The following is a 19,068-nucleotide window of genomic DNA, read 5'->3' as shown; positions in this document are numbered from 1 at the left end:
CTGCGTCTATATTGACGTGAGCTGAACTAGCGTACGTACACGTTACTGTGCGTATGCCTTTCAATGGATTTGTGTACATGCAGACCGTCTTGCAGTGCGTACGTACATGCCGGCATACATACATACGTACGTACATACATACATACATACATACATACATGCATAAATACATACATACATGCATACATACATACATACATACATACATACATACATACATACATACATACATACATACATACATACATACATACATACATACATACATACGTACGTACGTACGTACGTACATACATACGTACGTACATACGTACATACAAAACCAAACTAAACGTACTACAACATACAATCATTCCTACACACATCCATACATACATACACACATACATACGTAATTACATAAAAAGGTACATATGTACATACATGTATACAATACACTTATGCATACATACCTTCGTAAGAGCATATATAATTATGCGAACTATGTTTTATTTATAAATTTTTAAACAAAATTAAGTATCAATGTTAATAAAAAAAAACTTCTAAATGACAGTGGAATGCATATTGAATGTCTCCTTATTCATTCACACCAGGATCGATAGATAGTTCAGCCATGCGTAGACCACCGTTGATATCGAAACAAGTGAGTATCGGATCGGTATCGAAACAAACGAGTATCGGATTGGTATCGAAACAAGCGGGCATCGGATCGGTATCGAAACAAACGAAGATTGGATCGGTATCGAAGCAAACGAGTATCGGATGGGAGCAGCAGCAGTCTACAAACGGTAACAATCAGTCGGTTGATTCTTGGTACATGCAAAGTGATGAGCCAGACTCCAATGCTAAACCTAAAGTAATGATAAGAATGATGATTGTAAAGACGATGGTGATGTTGATAACGATGATAATGATGATGACGGTGATAGCGATTAAAGCCATCATGACGGTGATGGGTTTTTTAATGATAAAACCGTTTGATGTCTTATGGGATGGCAATTTTTATCGTCATTTTGATAAACAACATCGTTATCATCAACAACAACATTGTCATCAACATCATCATCGTCGTCGTTGTCTTCATCATTTTCAGGATTGTATCTATCCGTGTCAGTGCAGTCCCGAACTGCCGACTTGTCAGACAGGAGTGCAGTTGATACAGGATGGATGTGGATGCTGTCAGATATGTGCCAGGCAGCAAGGTTTGTTGTTGTTGCTGTTGTGAATGTTGTTGTTGGTGCTATTGATGTTGTTGATGTTGTTGTTGATGTTGTTATATAAGTATAAATAATGTGTTTGATTGCTAAACCAACCAACCAACCGACCGACCGACCAACCAACCAACCAACCAACCATCTAGGAGACTTGTGTAGCAAAGCAGATGGCTGCGACAAATCAAAAGGATTGTACTGTAATTACACGCAGGACAATGGCATCAGAGGCATATGCAGAGGTTTGGAAAACTTGTTTTGATCTTGTTTAGTAAACTCTTTCTCTCTCTCTCTCTCTCTCTCTCTCTCTCTCTCTCTCTTCTATGTCTCTCTGTCTCTATTTCTCTCTTTTCAACTTTATTCTTTTTTCTATCTTTTCTTTGCTATTGTTTTATTTCTCTGTAGTTTTAGTTTATTTTTGTAAACAGTTGTTTGAATTGGTATGTTTTTTGTAATTCAAAAAAAGTCGCCATAAATTGTATGTGTGTGTGTGTGTAATGTTTTTATATGTGTACGTATAAATATAAGTGTGTGTATGTGTGCATATATATTTGTGTGCGTGTAAATGTGTGTGCGTGTATATGTGTGTGCGTGTATATGTGTGTGCGTGTATATGTATGTTTTTGTGTGTGTTTTCATGTGTAAATGTGCGGACAAATATGAGCGTTATTTATTGATACGCACTTCGGAAACTTATATTAAAGTGCCAGCTGGTTGTTGGTTAATGTGTTTTTTGGGGGTTTGTAATTTTTATGTGGGCGGTCACTTTTCATAAACAAAACAGAAAAAAACACATTTTTCTTTCATATGTTTGTTTGTTTGTATGTAAGTATGTATGTTTGTTCGTTCGTTCGTTCGTTTGTTTGTTTATTTGCTTACCTATGACTTTTTGATCCTAGACACAACGTGCTCCAGTCGAATTGTTTATGAGTTTTGACCTTTCGTAAATATAAACACAAACAGACAAATAAAACAAATAAAAACATAAACAATACATAAACCAACATAGAAATAAACATTTGCAGGCATAAATAAACCTACACGAGCTTAAACAGAAACATAAGAATTAACCAGCGTAAATAAACAAAGCACTCGTACATACATTGTATTTTACATGAGTTGTCAATATTCCTATTTTTATTAGCCATCAGGGTTTTTCAGTTTTTTTATTTTTCTCATTTTTTATTGTTATTTTTCTTATTATTTTATTTTTATTTTTCTATTATTCTTTATATCGTTCCGTGAGCGGAATATCTATAGCTCCTCTGTTGACGTCGATACAGTTATTGATGCAACGGTTGTGTGTGTGTGTGTATGTTTGTGTGTGTATATTTGTATGTGTGTGTGCGTTTGTACGTGTGCGCATGGCTGTGAATGTGTGTTTGTATGTATGTATGTATGTGTGTGAGCACTTAAGTTTACGTGTGTGTGTGTAAATTTGTGTGTGCGAGGGTGTTTTTTAAGATCTGTGTAAAATTTTATAAAGTTGCAACAACGAAAAAATTTATTTCAAAACAAAAATTTTCAATTTTTTAATTCATCCTTGAATCATGTCACGTTAAATCTTTAAAAAGATAAACCTAAATTTATATTAAAAATAATAATTTTGTTATTATGTTATTATTATATTATAATTATTATCTAATATTATGATATTAAAATACATATAATAGTTACTTAATTGTATTTCATAGTTATGTTTGAGTGTATGTATATCAAAATGCACGCCAAATAGCGTGCATTGTGCATGTTGACAAAGTTTGTATTTTTTTTATGTTTGATGTTTATATGTTTGTTTTTATTATTATTTTTTTATTGTATTTATTGTTTTATTCGAAAAATTATTTTTTCAAACCTTTTTCTTTGAAATTTTTTTAGAAAAATTTTGTTAGAATTGTCTTTCTCGATTATCAAAACTTTAAATTTAATTAAATTTTTTGTTGGCATACATTAATAACGGAAATTTGAAAAAATATAAAAAGTTCTATAATAACAAAATTTTTCATTTTAATGTAATGAATAAATTCATAAATAAAATCCAAATAATCAAAATAGAACCATAAACATAGATAACAATAATAATCTCTCTCTCTCTCTCTCTCTCTCTCTTTCCTACACTCTCTCTCCCTCCCTCTCTCTCTCCCTCTCTCTCTCTCTCTCTCTCTCTCTCTCTCTCTCTCTCTCTCTCTCTCTCTCTCTCTTATTAAACGTAAAAACGTTTTTTTTTCAATTTAACAGCAAAAGCAGGTCGAAGTTGTAATGTGAATGGCAAGATAATTACAGACGGACAGCAATACAATCCAAGCTGCAGCCTCACATGTTTCTGCCAGGATGGAAGGTCTGATTATGTCTGTGTTGTTTGTTGTGTTTGTCTGCCTGCCTGTCTGTTTGTTTGTGCGTTTGTCTCTCTCTCTCTCTCTCTCTCTCTCTCTCTCTCTCTCTCTCTCTCTGTCTACTTCTTTCTATCTTTTTTTTCTATCTCTCTCATACATTTGCTAAGTGTACTTTTGTAGAAATAAATAAATTTGGTGAAAAATGTGAACGAACAAAGGAACGAAAAATTGAGTGAAGTAACGAACGAACAAAGGAATGAATGAATGAATGAATGAATGAATACAGGAAACCAATTAGCTCATTCTTTTTCTCTCAAATGCTTGAAAATTCTTTAGAGGATAAAATTTTTTAGTTGAATGACTATGTGAAAAACTTATTGGCAGTTTTTTTGCCTTTAACGAGTAGAAAGTAAACAAACAAACAAACAATCGCCAATAAACGAACAAATGAACGAACAAAAAACACGAAGGAACAAACAGACAAGCAGGCAGTCAGACAAACAAACAGACAGACAAACGAACAGCAGTCGCATAGATACACAGACGATTTCATTAAACATATTCTTTCAATGAGGCATAACGGATTGAATTGAATCAGAAAGATAAATGTAAGCATGGATGAATGAATGGATGGATGGATGGATGGATCGATCGAATGGATGCATGTTTCAATGGATAGAAAGAATGAATGATGAATGAGAAAAAAATATACGCGCACACACACGCACACAAAAATCTTCAGTAAAAGAGTACAATTATAGAAGTTGGAAGATGGAGTGAGACGAAAGCGCTTCAGGAATGTGAGCGCTATATCACAAGGATCCCATTAGCAAAGATATAAATAGCCAAACATTTATAATCATTTCCTAACAATTATTCTACAGAATAAATCGATCCAGAAAATAATTACACATATATGTAGGCACACACATACACACATACAAACTCTCTCTCTCTCTCTCTCTCTCTCTCTCTATCTCTCTCTTTCTAAGCTGAATAAAGAAATAAAAAAAAATACATAAAAATAAAAAAACAAGATGAAGAAACCAAGGCAAGTATGCATAATTTAATCTATTACACTTTCAGAAGAAAGTCACAGAGGTCCTTAAAATTAGTTCAATCGATCAACTTCTCTGTCACATTCTCCTTCTGTGTGTCTGTGTGTGTGCGTGTGTATGTGTGTGCGTGTGTGTCTGTGCGTGTGTGTGGACCCCCTTCTATTCATCTTCCTTTTCTCCTAAGCTGACAGATTTCTTATCGCTCAGCAGCACAAGCTTATGAGGCCACAGCTACTATTTCTGTGATTGAAAATTTATTCTGACGTGTTTTTCACACTTCACATACACACACGTCACATGCACACACACACACACACACACACACACATTCATACATACACACACAGATGTACACGCGTATAAATACACGTACGTACAAAACACACATACATACGTTTACGGCACACTTGCATTTAATGCGTGTTCTTGTTTGGAAGCTTAGTTTAAAATACCTTTACATTTAGTAATAGAGAAGAAAGAGAGATGTAGAGTAGAGGAGAACGGAATAAAGGAGGAAAGAAAGAGAGAAAGTGAGAAAGATTCAATTTTTCATTTTTCTAATTTATTTTAAATCGGCGATCTCTCTGATCGATTGATTGCGAGTTGGAAAATTTTTTTGAAAACAAACAGTGAAAGAGAGAAGAGAGAGAGAGAGAAAGAGAGAGAGAAAGAGAGAAGGAGACAGAAAAAGAGAATGAAAATAGAAATTCAATTCTTCTAATGTATTTTAATTAATTTGTACGATCGAATGATGCCGAATTAAAAAAAACTCTTTAAAAATTTTCTATTTCGATCTCAGAAAGATTTAGTGTCTTTTCATTTCACTCGTAAATATAAATTTAAAATTGGATTTTGTATGCAAAAAACTTAAATTTAAACAAAACTTATGTAAAGTAAATATATTAATGGCAGAATGCAACTGTACGATATGCTATGATTTGTTATTGAATTTTATTAAGGAAAGACTTAGTGTTTGTGTGTATATATGTACCTATGCATGTATGTATGTGTGTGCGTGATGTGTGTGTCTGTGTGTGTGTGAGAGTGTGTGTGTTTATAAGTGTGTGTATGCGTGCGACCAAGAAAATAAATCATGCAGATGAGACATGCAATTTGTCGGTCGATAACGTGGGTGGATTATTAATGGCAGTATCTGATTGGATAATTAAGGATGACGCGTAGGTATCCATCTCTCTGATTGGCTGGCTGGCTGGTTGGTGGGTTGGGTAGTTGTTAGTTAAGTTAGTAATTTAGTTTGTTAGCTAGCAAACAAGTGTACGCAACATTGCCATCCTTCCCTAGCATAATTTGCTGTGTGGAGTTGATCCGTTCCTAACTGGTGTATACGTTGGAAAGAATATATACACTCAAATGTCATGAAACTATATCTGCCATGTATTGGGGTGTATTGTTGATAACAACTATTTTATATATTTCTTTGATGATAGATGAAAAATCTCAAAAAATTTATTTTTCTCGTCTTAAATTAAAAATTATCAAAAATCGAACTTTTAAACTTGAGAAATAAAAAGAATCATATCGAAAACCAAAGAAAAACAGACCAAAAAGAACCAAACATCAACGATATCGCCAACAAATCCGCCAAAACATAAACGAATAAAATATAATTCCACCCACCAAATCCATACCAGGTACGCATGTTCGACGATGTGCCCCCAAGAACTGCACCCCCCTTCAAATGACCACTGTAGGGACGCCCAGCTGGTCTCCATCAAGGATAGGTGCTGCAAGGAATGGGTCTGTCCTCACCCACACAATCTCGTCAATCTAGATGATGCTCTGCCCGGACACTATTGTCTGTTTTTAACTCTTTTTGTGATAATATTTGAGGGATTTTTGGAGATTTTTTTTAATTTTTATTTAATTTTTTTGTTAATGCACAATTGGGCAAAATTGAATTTTATTTAGCGTGTTTAAAATATTTTCACCCCAATTTTGATTATCACTTTAATGATTTTAATGTAGTGAGTTTATAAAGGCAAGTCGATTAACTTTGAGTCATTTGCATCTCATTATTATACTGTACGTAGTTATATTGAAAATAAAAGAAATTTAATTTAATTGGAAACCACCAACCAACCAACCAATCAACCAACCAACCAACAAATCAACCAACCAACCAATCAACCAACCGACCGACCAACCAACTAATCAATCAACCAATCAATCAATCAACCAACTAACCAACCAATCAACCAACCAACCAATCAACCAATCAACCAACCAATCAATCAACTAAACAACCAACCAACCAACTAGCGAACGGGAAATCATGCAAACACGAGGAAACTGAGTGGAGTGCCTGTTCGACGACGTGTGGCTACGGTGAATCCGTGAGGATGTCCAACAATAATGAACTCTGCCAGGCGACACAAGAGAGAAGGATGTGCAACGTCAGACCGTGCGAGATGATGGTCTCAGAGGTGGCTTTTGGCATTATGTTGTATTTTTTTTTGTTATTTTATTTACTTTTTATTTGATATTTTGTTTTTTTTTGTTATGTATTTTTAATATTTTCCAAAATGTCTCATGTGTAGTTTAAGTATTGTTACAAATGTTAAAAGTAGAAAATTAAATTTAAGCTATATTGTTAATAATAAGGAACTTTATTCCTTAAAATTTATAATTAAGGAAATATCCCTGATATTGCTACAGATTAAGATGGCATAACCATACCTTCATTAGTGAAGAGCAACTTTTAAAATGATGACGACGATGCTAAAAATAGATCGCATTTACAAACATACAAGAATGAATTAATAAAATTTTAAACATTAATAAACAAATTTTATACTGACCGTTTTAAAAATTGATGACCGATCAGATTTCAGAGCAGTCGGACAAACAACAACACCGATCGAAAAGCAAATCAAACTACGATAATGCGGGTACAGCAGCAACAACAACAACCAACAACAGCAACAACAGCAACATTAGCAAGAGAAAGTACAACAAAAACAACCCAACATCCAACGCCACGAACGATTCCAAATGTAAATCGACACTAGAAAGTCCAATTTCTGAAAAACTCCGCCACGCTAACTGTGAAAGTGTGGATGAATATCGTCTGAAGTTCTGCGGGAGGTGTCGAAAGTGTTGCGGTCCGGAGAAATCGAGAACCGTCGATATAAAGTACATCTGTCCCGACGGCTCCACCAAGACCGAACCGTTCATGATGATTGAAAAATGCGTGTGCCACAATAAACCTAACTGCTCTTTTTAAAGAAAATTCAAGACTTGGTAAACTACAATCTTATGAAATTTGTTTATATATATCCACCTGCAAAAGTTGTGTCCAAATCGAAATTAATATAATATCCGTAATTCAAATAAACTTACAAGTGTTGACCAGATTATGATCCGACTAAGGAATGGTTTAATTTAAAACAATGACATTAATTTGTAAAAACTATGTACGAGATATAATGTATAATGAGACATTAATATTGATAACAACTGTGAACGAGTTAATGTAATGATTGACTATATTAATGCGGATGGATAGCTATTTTTTCCCAAGATCACCATAGTTGTTGTTGTTGTGAGTTTTGTCGTAAGTAACAAATTACTAACATTACATTTGTTAATTATATTTTTGTTGCTTGAGTTCCATTCATTTTATCTAAATTATAACTTTTTCATGATAACAATTTATCAAACTTTTCGAGATAAGAACATAAACTTGTTTGAAAGAAATTACTTCAACGATCAACTTTGTAATTTCAAGAGAATTTAAATTTGAACATTTTTTAGTTTTTTGGTGGAAATTATTTTCACAATAAAATATTCGAAACATTCCAAAACATGCTCCACTATTTATTTATAACATTCGATCAAAATAGATCTAAAATAACTGTCACGATGAAACAGAAATTCGTAGACATCGTATGCTTTGTAAGCTGTTGTGACACGGTAAGTATTAAACTTATCCTTTTTTCTACTAAATTGATAAGTTACAGTTTTTAGGCACATGGAAATACTAACGAGCAAGGACAGACAGTAGAAAAAATCTACAGAGTTGCCTGCTGAATTGTTTTGTTTTATTAATGTTAGTGACCCGTTATTTATTTGTCTCAAGTCATCCATCATTCACTATCTCATGTTCTCGTTTGGAATATCTAAATGAGATAGGATGACGAGTTTTTCAAAATAACTCATTAAAGGTTTATAAATAACATTTTTCAACTTATAATTTATATTTTAAACTTATGATTCACTTTTTAAATTAAACTTTTTTTAAAGATATAATTTAATTCACGAACCTTAGATAGTTTTGTTAATAGGAAACATTAGTAGTTTTATGAGACCGTTATATCGAGAACCGAGATCGAAACCGAAGCCGAATAGAAATAGTTATGTAAGTACTTAACGCCACAGCCACTAGCATACCTAATGTTTATGAGCCTGTGGTTTAAGTCTCTAGTTTAAAAGTTTTAATTTATCTTAATTTCGCGTTCAATCTGCAATTTCTAGATTGTTTACAATTAAAATTAATTTTTAGTAAATGTGTTAAATCTATTTTGTTAAAATTAATTGCTAAATATTTTGTGCTCACAATTGACGACATATGACGTATGTATAAGTATATGATATGCACAATAGTTGTTCAGCCAATGAATGTTTCATACCTAATCAAACTGTCAAGTCAAACATCTAAATAAAATTATAAAAATGAGTGAAACAGAAGAGTATGATCATGATGATCATGCTGTTAGGAGAGATGCTGCTGCTGAGACCACAACTGCTGCTGCTGCTACTGAGGCTGCTGTGGATGAAAATGTTGCAGTAGATAATCCTGCTGATGATGCAAATTTTAATGCAAATATCTTACTACATTCACCAAAATTATTAGCTAGTCTAGATCAAAGTTTTGAAGTTACAACAGTCAGACAAGATGATCATTTAATAATCCAACCAGAATTTTCACCATCATCAACAATGCCACAGCAGCAACAACAAATATCACCACTATTAGCACCAAGACAGATTTTAAAATGCACACATATACATGCACCACAAACATCACACAATTCATCAACAGCACTAGCTAGTAGCTCAACATATCAGTCAAGAAAACTGCATATTCTCAGAGGTGGAGTGTCAAAGAAGAGATCAAAAAGATCTGTTTGTAATGTTCCACCATTTTCCATTGACAGACTGCCATTATCTGTAAAATATGGTCAGCTTTGTAACTTGTTAGAATGTGCTTCTAAAACATTTTTCCCATCTGCTTGGGTGAGTAGATGCTTCTGTGGTTTTGTGAAGACTTTTAAGACATATTTTTAACACTTCTATCTCTAAATAACTAATTCAATGTGAAATAATTTTTCTCTTGAAAGACTGATCTGAATTACGTGATTAGTGATGACATTTCACTTGAAGAATTGTGGGATTTCAAGAGAATCACAATGGAAAAATCCATGATTCTTGTTAATAAATTTGCTCTACATGTCCCAGGTCAAACATTTCAGTTATTTCTCAATTGAAGTACTTTTCAGGGCATACATTGCTCATGTATGTAGTGTTTTTTTCATTATTGAAATTGTTACTTTTCATTTTTTTTATTGTAATATTTGATTTTATTTATTTTCAAGGTTTTATAAATCCAAGCTCCGAGAGTCGGAGGAGTATTGTGTTGAGTTGCAGCTATCCCATTATGTCTTGTACATTCGCAACAACATACCAAACCAACAGCTTCAAATGGTTTTCATTCTCTTTCAACAACATTGAGGTTGTCTAGTTCATTTAACAACTATATTTTCAAATGTTCAATTTTGGTACTGTTGGATTGTTTGATAAGTTTTGAAAGTTGGTTTAATACATTTACAGGCATTGGTTGAGAAGCACCAAATGTTAAGACCTTTATTTCAATCTTTCAAACGGTTCTCAAAACTGGTCCAACATTTTAAGTTAGATGAAATTGAATTAGCTTGCCTCAGTGCTATTTTCCTACTTGACATGAGTGAGTTGTTATCATCTTCTAATTGTTCATTCAATTTCACGTTTTATCATATTGAAAATTTGTGTATCATTTTGCTTTATATATGTTTCTAAAATAATTTTATAAATATATCTTTACACACATGCCACAATGTTTTTATTGCTAGATTTATTTTTATTGCATATTTTTGAAACGCACAACTATGTTTAACTTTCATTTGACTTTAAAAGGTAACATTTGGCCATATAAGGAGCTGCTACTGAATGCTTTAGAATGGTATGAAACAAGTGAGTTGTGCCAAAAAAATCTGCATTGGCAGTATTTTTACGTTTGTAACTTAGTTTCAAGATACTTTCTATGTAAAAATGAGTACCCGGTACGATTTTAATTTATTTATGTCGTAACGCATTCAATTATAGGCGTTTTTTTTACATAGCATTTGTATACTTTCAATCAATTTACCAAATATTCAGATGTCTATCCAAATCAAACGAGAAGATACCACCATGTTTTGTATTTTATTCGATTGATGACAGTCATACACCACACACATTCAAATTTATTGTACAAAGTTCATGCAGAGCCACCCTATACAAGCTTACCATCCTTCATTGTTGATGATGCAGTCTTTAATGAGACATAATATTTATTTGAAGTTGTTTTTCACGTTCCCGTAACTCTTTTGCGATATTTTTAGTCCTCTATTTTTGTTAAATTATTTAAATATGTGTTCTTTTGAGTGTATGGTGTGTATTGTCAACCTGTGATTCTTTAATTTTAACCATTCATTTGATCATATCTGTATGGAAGCTAGCCGTATGAAAGACAGTTGCCACTACTTTTTGGTGATATTTCAAAATAAAAAGCTATAAAAACTGTTTTTTTAGTTTTTTGTGGTCCTAAATTTTTTACGACGGAAACACGACGCGGTGTGCCGTTTGGTCACGTGCAGTCATGTTACTTCCGGTTTCTGCACTTTCCACAAAAACGAAACATACAGACGGAATAAGTACGTGGAAGAAAATATTATCGTCTCACTGATTTTCATACTTGTCGCACTTCACTAGTTACCATTTTATTTTTTTTTGTGTAGTTTCCTAATTATTTGTCATCATTTTCTAACTTAGTCACAATCTCCATCAAAGTCTGTCCAATTAAATGAAAAACAACTAAATAAATACTAGTTTCAAACTTTTTATTTTTATCAGTTATTAGTATTATTTCAAGTGGATAAGTTAGGATAGCTTGAGATAATCAATATACCGGCGAAAAACTAAAATACTTTGTTTACCTTAACTTTACTCCGTCAACTTTCTTTGGTATGCATATTTACAGAGCGATAATGTATTTGTCAAACATGATTATTTTATAAGTTGCCGATTCCTTTTTAAATTGCATGTCATTTACATCCGAATGTTGCTAATTAAACTTTTGAGTCCTGTTTGTAAAATTCGAACTCCACTTTCAACGTGTAAATATTTTTTGAATTTATTCATAACTTCTAAAAAAAGGTAATTTATTAATAAATTTAATTTAATTAATTAGACTTTCTTTTTTTAATTTTAATATGTTAAAAATAAAAGATAAATAGAGTTAAATATTTTATTTAATTTTTAATTTAATTATTAAAACCTGTTTACAATTTTTTTTAATGTAGTAAACACTGAATATTTTTGATATTTCAGAATGACATCATCATTATCCTCATCTACAGCTACACCATTGAAGAAACAGTTTAAGAAACTTGACAGCCCAGAGTTTAAAAGTTTATTCACTCCAGAGTTGGACTTCCTTGCAAAACTATTCAATAAAAATGGCTTTGAAATCCGAATAGCCGGTGGCGCTGTGAGGGATCTTATTTTAGGAAAGGTGGCAGATGATATCGATTTTGCTACTACCGCCACTCCGAAACAGATGATTGCCATGTTTGAAAAAGAAGAGATAAGGATGATAAACAACAAGGGAGAGAGGCATGGAACGATAACATGCAGAATCAATGATAAGGTTTACTTAAAAAATTTTATTTTCTTTTGAGTGGTCGCATCTAAAATTGAAAGCCAGTATACATATATAAAATAACTATTTTTTTTATTCCTAATTTCAGGAAAACTTTGAAATAACAACTTTGAGATTTGATGTTGAAACAGATGGCAGACATGCAGAGGTCCAGTTCACAACAGATTGGATGCTGGATGCCCAACGAAGAGATTTGACCATCAACTCCATGTTTCTAGGCAATTTCTACTTTTCTTTCTCCAAACAGACAACTTGAAAGAATATAATCATATTGTACATGAAACTTTTAGGTTTTGATGGAACTTTATATGATTATTTCAATGGGGAACGAGATTTATCAGACAGAAAAGTGAAATTTGTTGGCAAGGCTGAAGATCGAATTAAAGAAGATTTTTTAAGAATTTTGAGATATTTTAGGTTTGCAAATTATTCAATTAGGCAACTTAATGACTATTATGTAATAAGAATAATAAAACTAAGTGATATTATTTTTAAAAAACGAAATTGTTCCTATTAAAGATTCTATGGTAGAATAGCGAAGGATGCAGAAAGCCATGATGCTGATATACTGAAGGCAATACAATCAAATTCAGCTGGCTTGGCAAGTAAGAAAATAGACTTGCACTTTTCTTTGTTAATAATAGCAAATTTAATTTTCATAAATGTGCTGTAGCAGAGCAAATATTCTAATCTTAGTTGTCAATAGATAGTCATGTCGCAACAGCCAACTATGAATTGTTTGTGGCCATGTAATTTACAGACCTGTTGTGAAATTCGTGCACTTGCAGGTATTTCTGGGGAGAGGATGTGGTTGGAGTTGAAGAAGATCATGATGGGCAATCATGTGGACAGTCTCATGAGGGTCATGAATGATCTCAATGTACTCGAACATCTGGGTTCCAAATTTTTTTGCTAATTTGTTAACACCGTCTATCTGTTATTATCCATATTGATTCTTCTATTTTTTCAAACCCTTGATTGCCACATGAAATTGTTAACTAAATTGAAAGTGAATAACGCTTTATTCAGTTTTAATAATTGCGTGTTAAACTGCAAAATCAGTTAACTGTGCATATATTTACAGGCTTCATTGATGAGCTGAACTTTGATGAACTGTCACACGTTTGGAAATCTTGTAAGGACTTGAATCCTCTGCCCATGACACTTATTTCAGCAATGTTCAACAGCCTGGAACAGGTATTTAAATGTGTTTTTAATGTTTAAATAATTAAATTTTATTCATGATTTTTGCATTAATTAATGTCAAATATTTCGTCCCGCAAGCTTTCCACGTTACATGCTCGAATAAAAATGTCAAAAGATGAACTTCAGTTAGGACAATTCATACTTCAGCACAGAATAGACCCAGTGTTTCAGAAGACCAGACTGCAACAGAATGGTCCAACTTATGATGCAAATGCTTCTGGAGAATCAAAGAAGGATATGAAGAAAATGAAACTCGAAAACAACTTCCTCAACGACGATGCAACCCTACATGCAGAAAATACTGAGAACAAAATATTATCTGAAGGAAAAATATTATCTGATAAGCAGGTCGGAGATGATTTAGCAGAGCCTAAGAAAAGTGCTATGTTAATTAAATGTGAAGATTTGCTTGTAGAAGAACCATCTAATCTATTAAAAGCAAAATCAAGAATTCTAGAACTTCTAAAGTATTTCAATCTGAGAGATGCGTTGAAGCAATTTGGAGATTGGACACCACCGAAATTTCCAGTGAGTGGGGTGAGACTCATCGAGGTTGGGGTTCCGAAAGGTCCCCAGTTCTCCAGGGAACTCAGCAGGTTGAAAGAAATATGGAAACAAAGTCGCTTCACAAAAACAGAAGAGGAACTGCTTCAGTGTGTTAAAATTAAGAAAAAAATTGCTGAATAATTTTGATTTTCATATTCATTATTTAGCTAAATTCATCAAACACTACATGTACAGTTTTCAATAAACTTTTTTTAAACGAAAAATTTTTAAAAACGTTCAAGTTTAATTGAACGGTTGAATGGATGAACAAACGAGTGAACAAATGAACGGTCGGATGAATATTTTTAATTCGAATTTTGTATTTGGCCATAAGTTGAAAGATGATCTCCACGTATGTAACTTAACTTTAAATAAATTGCGAAATCTTGAGGAAAGATTTATTTATACAAACAGCAAATTTTGAATCATCAACTCTAACGTAAGCAGTGAAACGACGAGGGAGACACTCGTTAGATTTGTAATTTATTGAACAGTTAACGTTGATTTTATATTTTAAGATTGTTTATTATTGTTTTATTATTTTCTAGTCAGCACTGAACTAATGAAATATGTCGAAAATGTGGTACATACATTTTTACAAAAAAGAAACTATAAAATTATTTCATTTAAAACTTAAATTCTTTCAATTTTTTGCTCTTAACAGCTGAATTGTCCTGGCTTGTTTGAGCCTTCTTCCTCTTCTTTTGTTGTTTGGCCTGATGTTCAGCCACCATGTCACTCAAGTCCTCCTTACTGAGACTTGCCTGCTCTCTCAATGTTTGATCATACTTGGCTTTCATTGCAGCCATATCCAGGTCAAGTTCTTCAGGCTCCAGGACCACTTCAACACCTTCCCCGGAACCTTTCTTTCCAACAGCAGGAATTGGAGTGGGAATATCGTAAACGTGTGTTGATCCCATCATTCCTCCTCCTGCTCCTACTCTTCTTTCTGGAAGGATGGTGTACAAGTTGGGCGTGTCTCCTCCCTGGTCCATGGCATCTTCTATACGTTTCTTTCTCAATTCAATGGACTCGGGTGTTTCCATTCCAAGTGTCATAACTGATGTTGTACCGCTGGGTGTAGCCAGGCCAGTTTCACCCGGAGTAACAAGACCCGACAACACGTCCTGCTCGTCTCTTCCTTCTTTTTCTTCCTCTTCCTCCTCCTCCTCATCTTCTGATTCGGATTCCATCTCACCCCAGAAATTTTTATTGATCTCATCTTCTTTAGTGGGAATGTTTGGTTCATTGATGGAAGGTCCAAAGACATCCCCATAAAGAGGTTTACCTGTTTCATCGACGGGTGGCTTGCCCCAACCTCCTGCATGATATCCAAAAGAAGTCCCGTCTGGTATGGGTGCATTCAATCCAGGAATTTTTAGACTGGGATATGAAGGAGGTGGACCATACCTCTGCATGGCAATCAACCAGGGTGGTGGATATTTGTCAGCATTTGGCCCTATTGGCATTCCAAGTGCTGTCCTTAACTCATCTGATAAATTTCCTGGCTTTTTTTCTTTCAAACGAGCTTCAAATTCCTTACCTTCATAATATATGTCTCCATGAATTGTCAATCTTGGCTTTGTTTGCCATTTGAAAAATGCATCATGTAGTTTCTGGTAATCTATATCAATTTTACCCATCTTTGGTCTTACTCTTTCTCTCATTTTTGATTTCAATGTTTTTTGGTCTTCTTTTTCTTGCAGAGCTTGCCTCATCTCCATGATTCCTGTTGCTTTGATGAAATGTGGCAACTCGAAAGGTGGTTTTTCAAATCCTCTTTTGCCCTGAAGGTATTTTCGTTTAAAGCACCAATGTCTTGGAACGGGCACTGTGTTACGTGCTGCTTTCAGACTGACGAGTAGTTTTGGGTCCCTTGATGTGACATCGTGCATCTCTACTACATCCGGCCGAGACACCAACTGCTTTAATTCAGCCACAGTTAACCTGTTCATGTTTTAGATTAAATTAAAAGTTAATAAATTGCATCTTGTTTAGTTTAGTAATAAGCTTATTATTCCATCAATTTTATTAAAATTCATACTTCAGCTGCAAACTGACCTATTTAATTTTTTTAACTTTTTCTTTGACATTTTTGGCTTCTCTTCCTGATTTTTCTCGACTTCCTCGTCATCTTCCAAAAATCCTCTCGCTTTGATTGGCACGTCATCGAGTTTCTTTATATTTTTATTTTTGTCCAGTAAATCGTCAGTCTGGCTGGCTCCACCTTTCGAACCTTCGACCATTTTGAATTTTTCAAAAATACTGTTAAATTCAAAAAAGGGTTCATGTCGAGAAAAGACTTCAATTTTCTCCGGAACATATTCAACTTCCACCGACATTTCCGATCGACCAATTTAATTTATTTAATCGAATACTTGAAAGAGATCAACGGCGATAATACGTAGCCGCAGGTATAATATACATATATATAAATATACAACAAACGAGGAGAAACTTGGCAACGAAGCAAATCAAAGAAAATAAAACAATTCTATATCTACTATGCTTACAATAAACTTAACACAAGTATACGATACGCCACACGTAGCTTAAAATATAATTACGCATATATATATATATCTATATATACTTATGTAGATAAATATATAATTTACATTACATATTATCTTATCTTTGCATTGTAAAATTTAAGAATAATGACGAAATCATATAATCATAGACATAATTAATAAAAGTAAATAAGCCATTGAAATAATGATCTAAAATCATTTTACGACGTCAGAGCCAGGTTTAAGCCATTTTAAACGGCTAATATTTTATATTTTATATGTACGTAGACCACCATTTCGCAATAATGTAACAACTGAAAGGCAGTAATTAGTATCTCATAGTAATGTATCATCATTGATGTAGCAGACACAGTACCTGATAGACATTGTTAGAAGTTAGTAATTGCATACACCGGCATAACGGAATCTAATGCTATAGTTCAAACTCAGACACAAAACCCAACGTCATCAACTCTAATAATTTATTTAATGACAAAACGAAAAAAAAAGTTTCTAAACTAAACTTATCAAACTGAAATGAGTAGTTTAGATTTAATATTTTTTTTTCTAACCTAAAATAAATCAGCAGTAGTCAATGAACTTACACATACACACGTACACGCAAGCACACACACAGAAATAATTTACGATCAAGTCCTTGATAATGAATAGCATTCGCAAGTGAAGAAAAAGAAAAACAAAGAAACCAGAGTACACGGTCAGTCAGATCACAATTATTTATAACGCTTTTCATTATACAAAATTTGACAGAATTCTTTCCCCTCAGATATTCATCATTTAGAAAGAATGTTTCGTCATCTGATAGTTATACAAATTAATAAGTCAAACATAAGAATTTTGAACAAACCAGAAACATACATCTACTCATTCATTCACTCATTCAATTTAATCGCTCCTTCACTCATCTATTCGCAGTAACCATATAAACGTCCTTATCGCCATAATGATGATGAACATATCTTCCCCATCTTAACTTGCATCTGAAGATGCGAACGTTGGTATTGTACACAAAATGTACATACATGCGTATGTAATGCTCACATATGTTCACACTGTATCTTATGCAGAGTTAATAAATTATACACTTTATAAATAATAATCACAATCACAATTATTTATATATATCCTGATTTACAGTAACTATATTTGTTCATTTGGATAATTTCATAGCGAATTATATTTCCATTTTGTGTGTGTGTGTGTGTGTGTGTGTGTGTGTGTGTGTGTGTGTGTGTGTGTGTGTGTGTGTGTGTGTGGGTGAGATGTACCTCATAAAAACTAAAATGCAAAAAAACAAACATTGTAGCCGATGAGTATTTGTTAAAGTCACGGCAATAATAATAACAATCATAATAATCATAATAATTAAAATTACGAGAAGAACAATCAAGAATAATAATAAAAAAAAAACAATCCATATTACCATTAATCTTTTTCTAAAATCACCACTGTCAATAATATGGACTACCGATCTAATATTATACACAATTGCTTTTACTGACTTTGTATGTATGTATGTATGTATATATATATATATATATATATATATATATATATATATATATATATATATATAATGTATATAAGTTGAGAACTCAAATTCAAAAATGAATTAAACTAAAAATATATAACATAAATGTGCGTGAGTGAATGAATGAATGAATGAATGTATGAGTGAATGAATGAATATATAAACGAATAAATGGATGAATAAACAAATAAATAAATATACAATACAAATTACGTATAAAAGAACACAATTCATCAGTGTTTTATATACAAATAAACTTGATAATAATGATAATAATAAGAAAAATTGAATGAACTGAAATGAAAGTAATAATAATAATAAAAGCTCTTCACGACAGCTAAGACAAAAAAATAGCCCAAACGCTGTTTATGTGTATGTATGTATGTATGTATGTGTGTATGTGTGTGTGTGTGTATGCCTATATTTGTATGTATTTATGTATGTTTGTATGTATATAAGAGTTGCCTGGCTAAGAAAAATATATAGAATATCTATATATATTGTATAGATACAAATATATATATATATATATATATATTTATATATATATATATATTTATATATATATATATATATATATATATATTTATAGAATATTGTAAATATATATATATATATATATATATATATATATATATATATAATATATTATAAACCAATATATTACATAT

The 19,068-nt window shown here is 32.6% G+C and overlaps 5 protein-coding genes across 5 annotated transcripts in view; 3 read left to right on the top strand and 2 right to left on the bottom strand.

Annotated features, from left to right (window-relative positions):
• Window positions 1-964: 964 nt before the first annotated feature.
• On the top strand, window positions 965-7,846 carry HELRODRAFT_81743 (hypothetical protein; the record flags this gene model as incomplete). Its single annotated transcript, XM_009022346.1, has 6 exons — window positions 965-1,202; window positions 1,361-1,453; window positions 3,450-3,549; window positions 6,255-6,418; window positions 6,883-7,046; window positions 7,571-7,846. 6 exons carry the CDS (start codon window positions 965-967, stop codon window positions 7,844-7,846), a joined length of 1,035 nt encoding a protein of 344 aa, XP_009020594.1.
• Window positions 7,847-9,343: 1,497 nt separating this feature from the next.
• Window positions 9,344-11,631, top strand: HELRODRAFT_174912 (hypothetical protein; the record flags this gene model as incomplete). The annotated part of the gene is made up of 6 exons (XM_009022345.1): window positions 9,344-9,402; window positions 9,714-9,858; window positions 9,963-10,080; window positions 10,318-10,431; window positions 10,795-10,940; window positions 11,452-11,631. 6 exons carry the CDS (start codon window positions 9,344-9,346, stop codon window positions 11,629-11,631), a joined length of 762 nt encoding a protein of 253 aa, XP_009020593.1.
• A 619-nt stretch (window positions 11,632-12,250) lies between these two features.
• HELRODRAFT_174911 (hypothetical protein) lies at window positions 12,251-14,473 on the top strand (the record flags this gene model as incomplete). Its single annotated transcript, XM_009022344.1, has 6 exons — window positions 12,251-12,568; window positions 12,669-12,790; window positions 13,100-13,185; window positions 13,369-13,460; window positions 13,643-13,777; window positions 13,865-14,473. 6 exons carry the CDS (start codon window positions 12,251-12,253, stop codon window positions 14,471-14,473), a joined length of 1,362 nt encoding a protein of 453 aa, XP_009020592.1.
• A 325-nt stretch (window positions 14,474-14,798) lies between these two features.
• HELRODRAFT_100627 (hypothetical protein) lies at window positions 14,799-16,668 on the bottom strand. The gene is made up of 2 exons (XM_009022343.1): window positions 16,394-16,668; window positions 14,799-16,279 (listed from the first exon to the last, which is right to left on the bottom strand). Exons 1-2 carry the CDS (start codon window positions 16,576-16,578, stop codon window positions 14,959-14,961), a joined length of 1,506 nt encoding a protein of 501 aa, XP_009020591.1. The 5' UTR covers window positions 16,579-16,668; the 3' UTR covers window positions 14,799-14,958.
• Window positions 16,669-18,163: 1,495 nt separating this feature from the next.
• The window catches only part of HELRODRAFT_192304 (hypothetical protein), a gene marked incomplete at its 5' end in the record, with an annotated part of 18,755 nt that continues 17,850 nt past the window's right edge, over window positions 18,164-19,068 (bottom strand). The window contains one exon of the mRNA XM_009022342.1: window positions 18,164-18,758. The remainder of the gene's footprint in view (window positions 18,759-19,068) is intronic.

The sequence above is a fragment of the Helobdella robusta genome (genome assembly GCF_000326865.2).
Source record: "Helobdella robusta unplaced genomic scaffold HELROscaffold_31, whole genome shotgun sequence".
NCBI classification, from domain to species: domain Eukaryota; kingdom Metazoa; phylum Annelida; class Clitellata; order Rhynchobdellida; family Glossiphoniidae; genus Helobdella; species Helobdella robusta.
The sequence above is the reverse complement of the archived record's forward strand: the minus strand, read 5'-3'. Positions and strand labels throughout refer to the sequence as shown.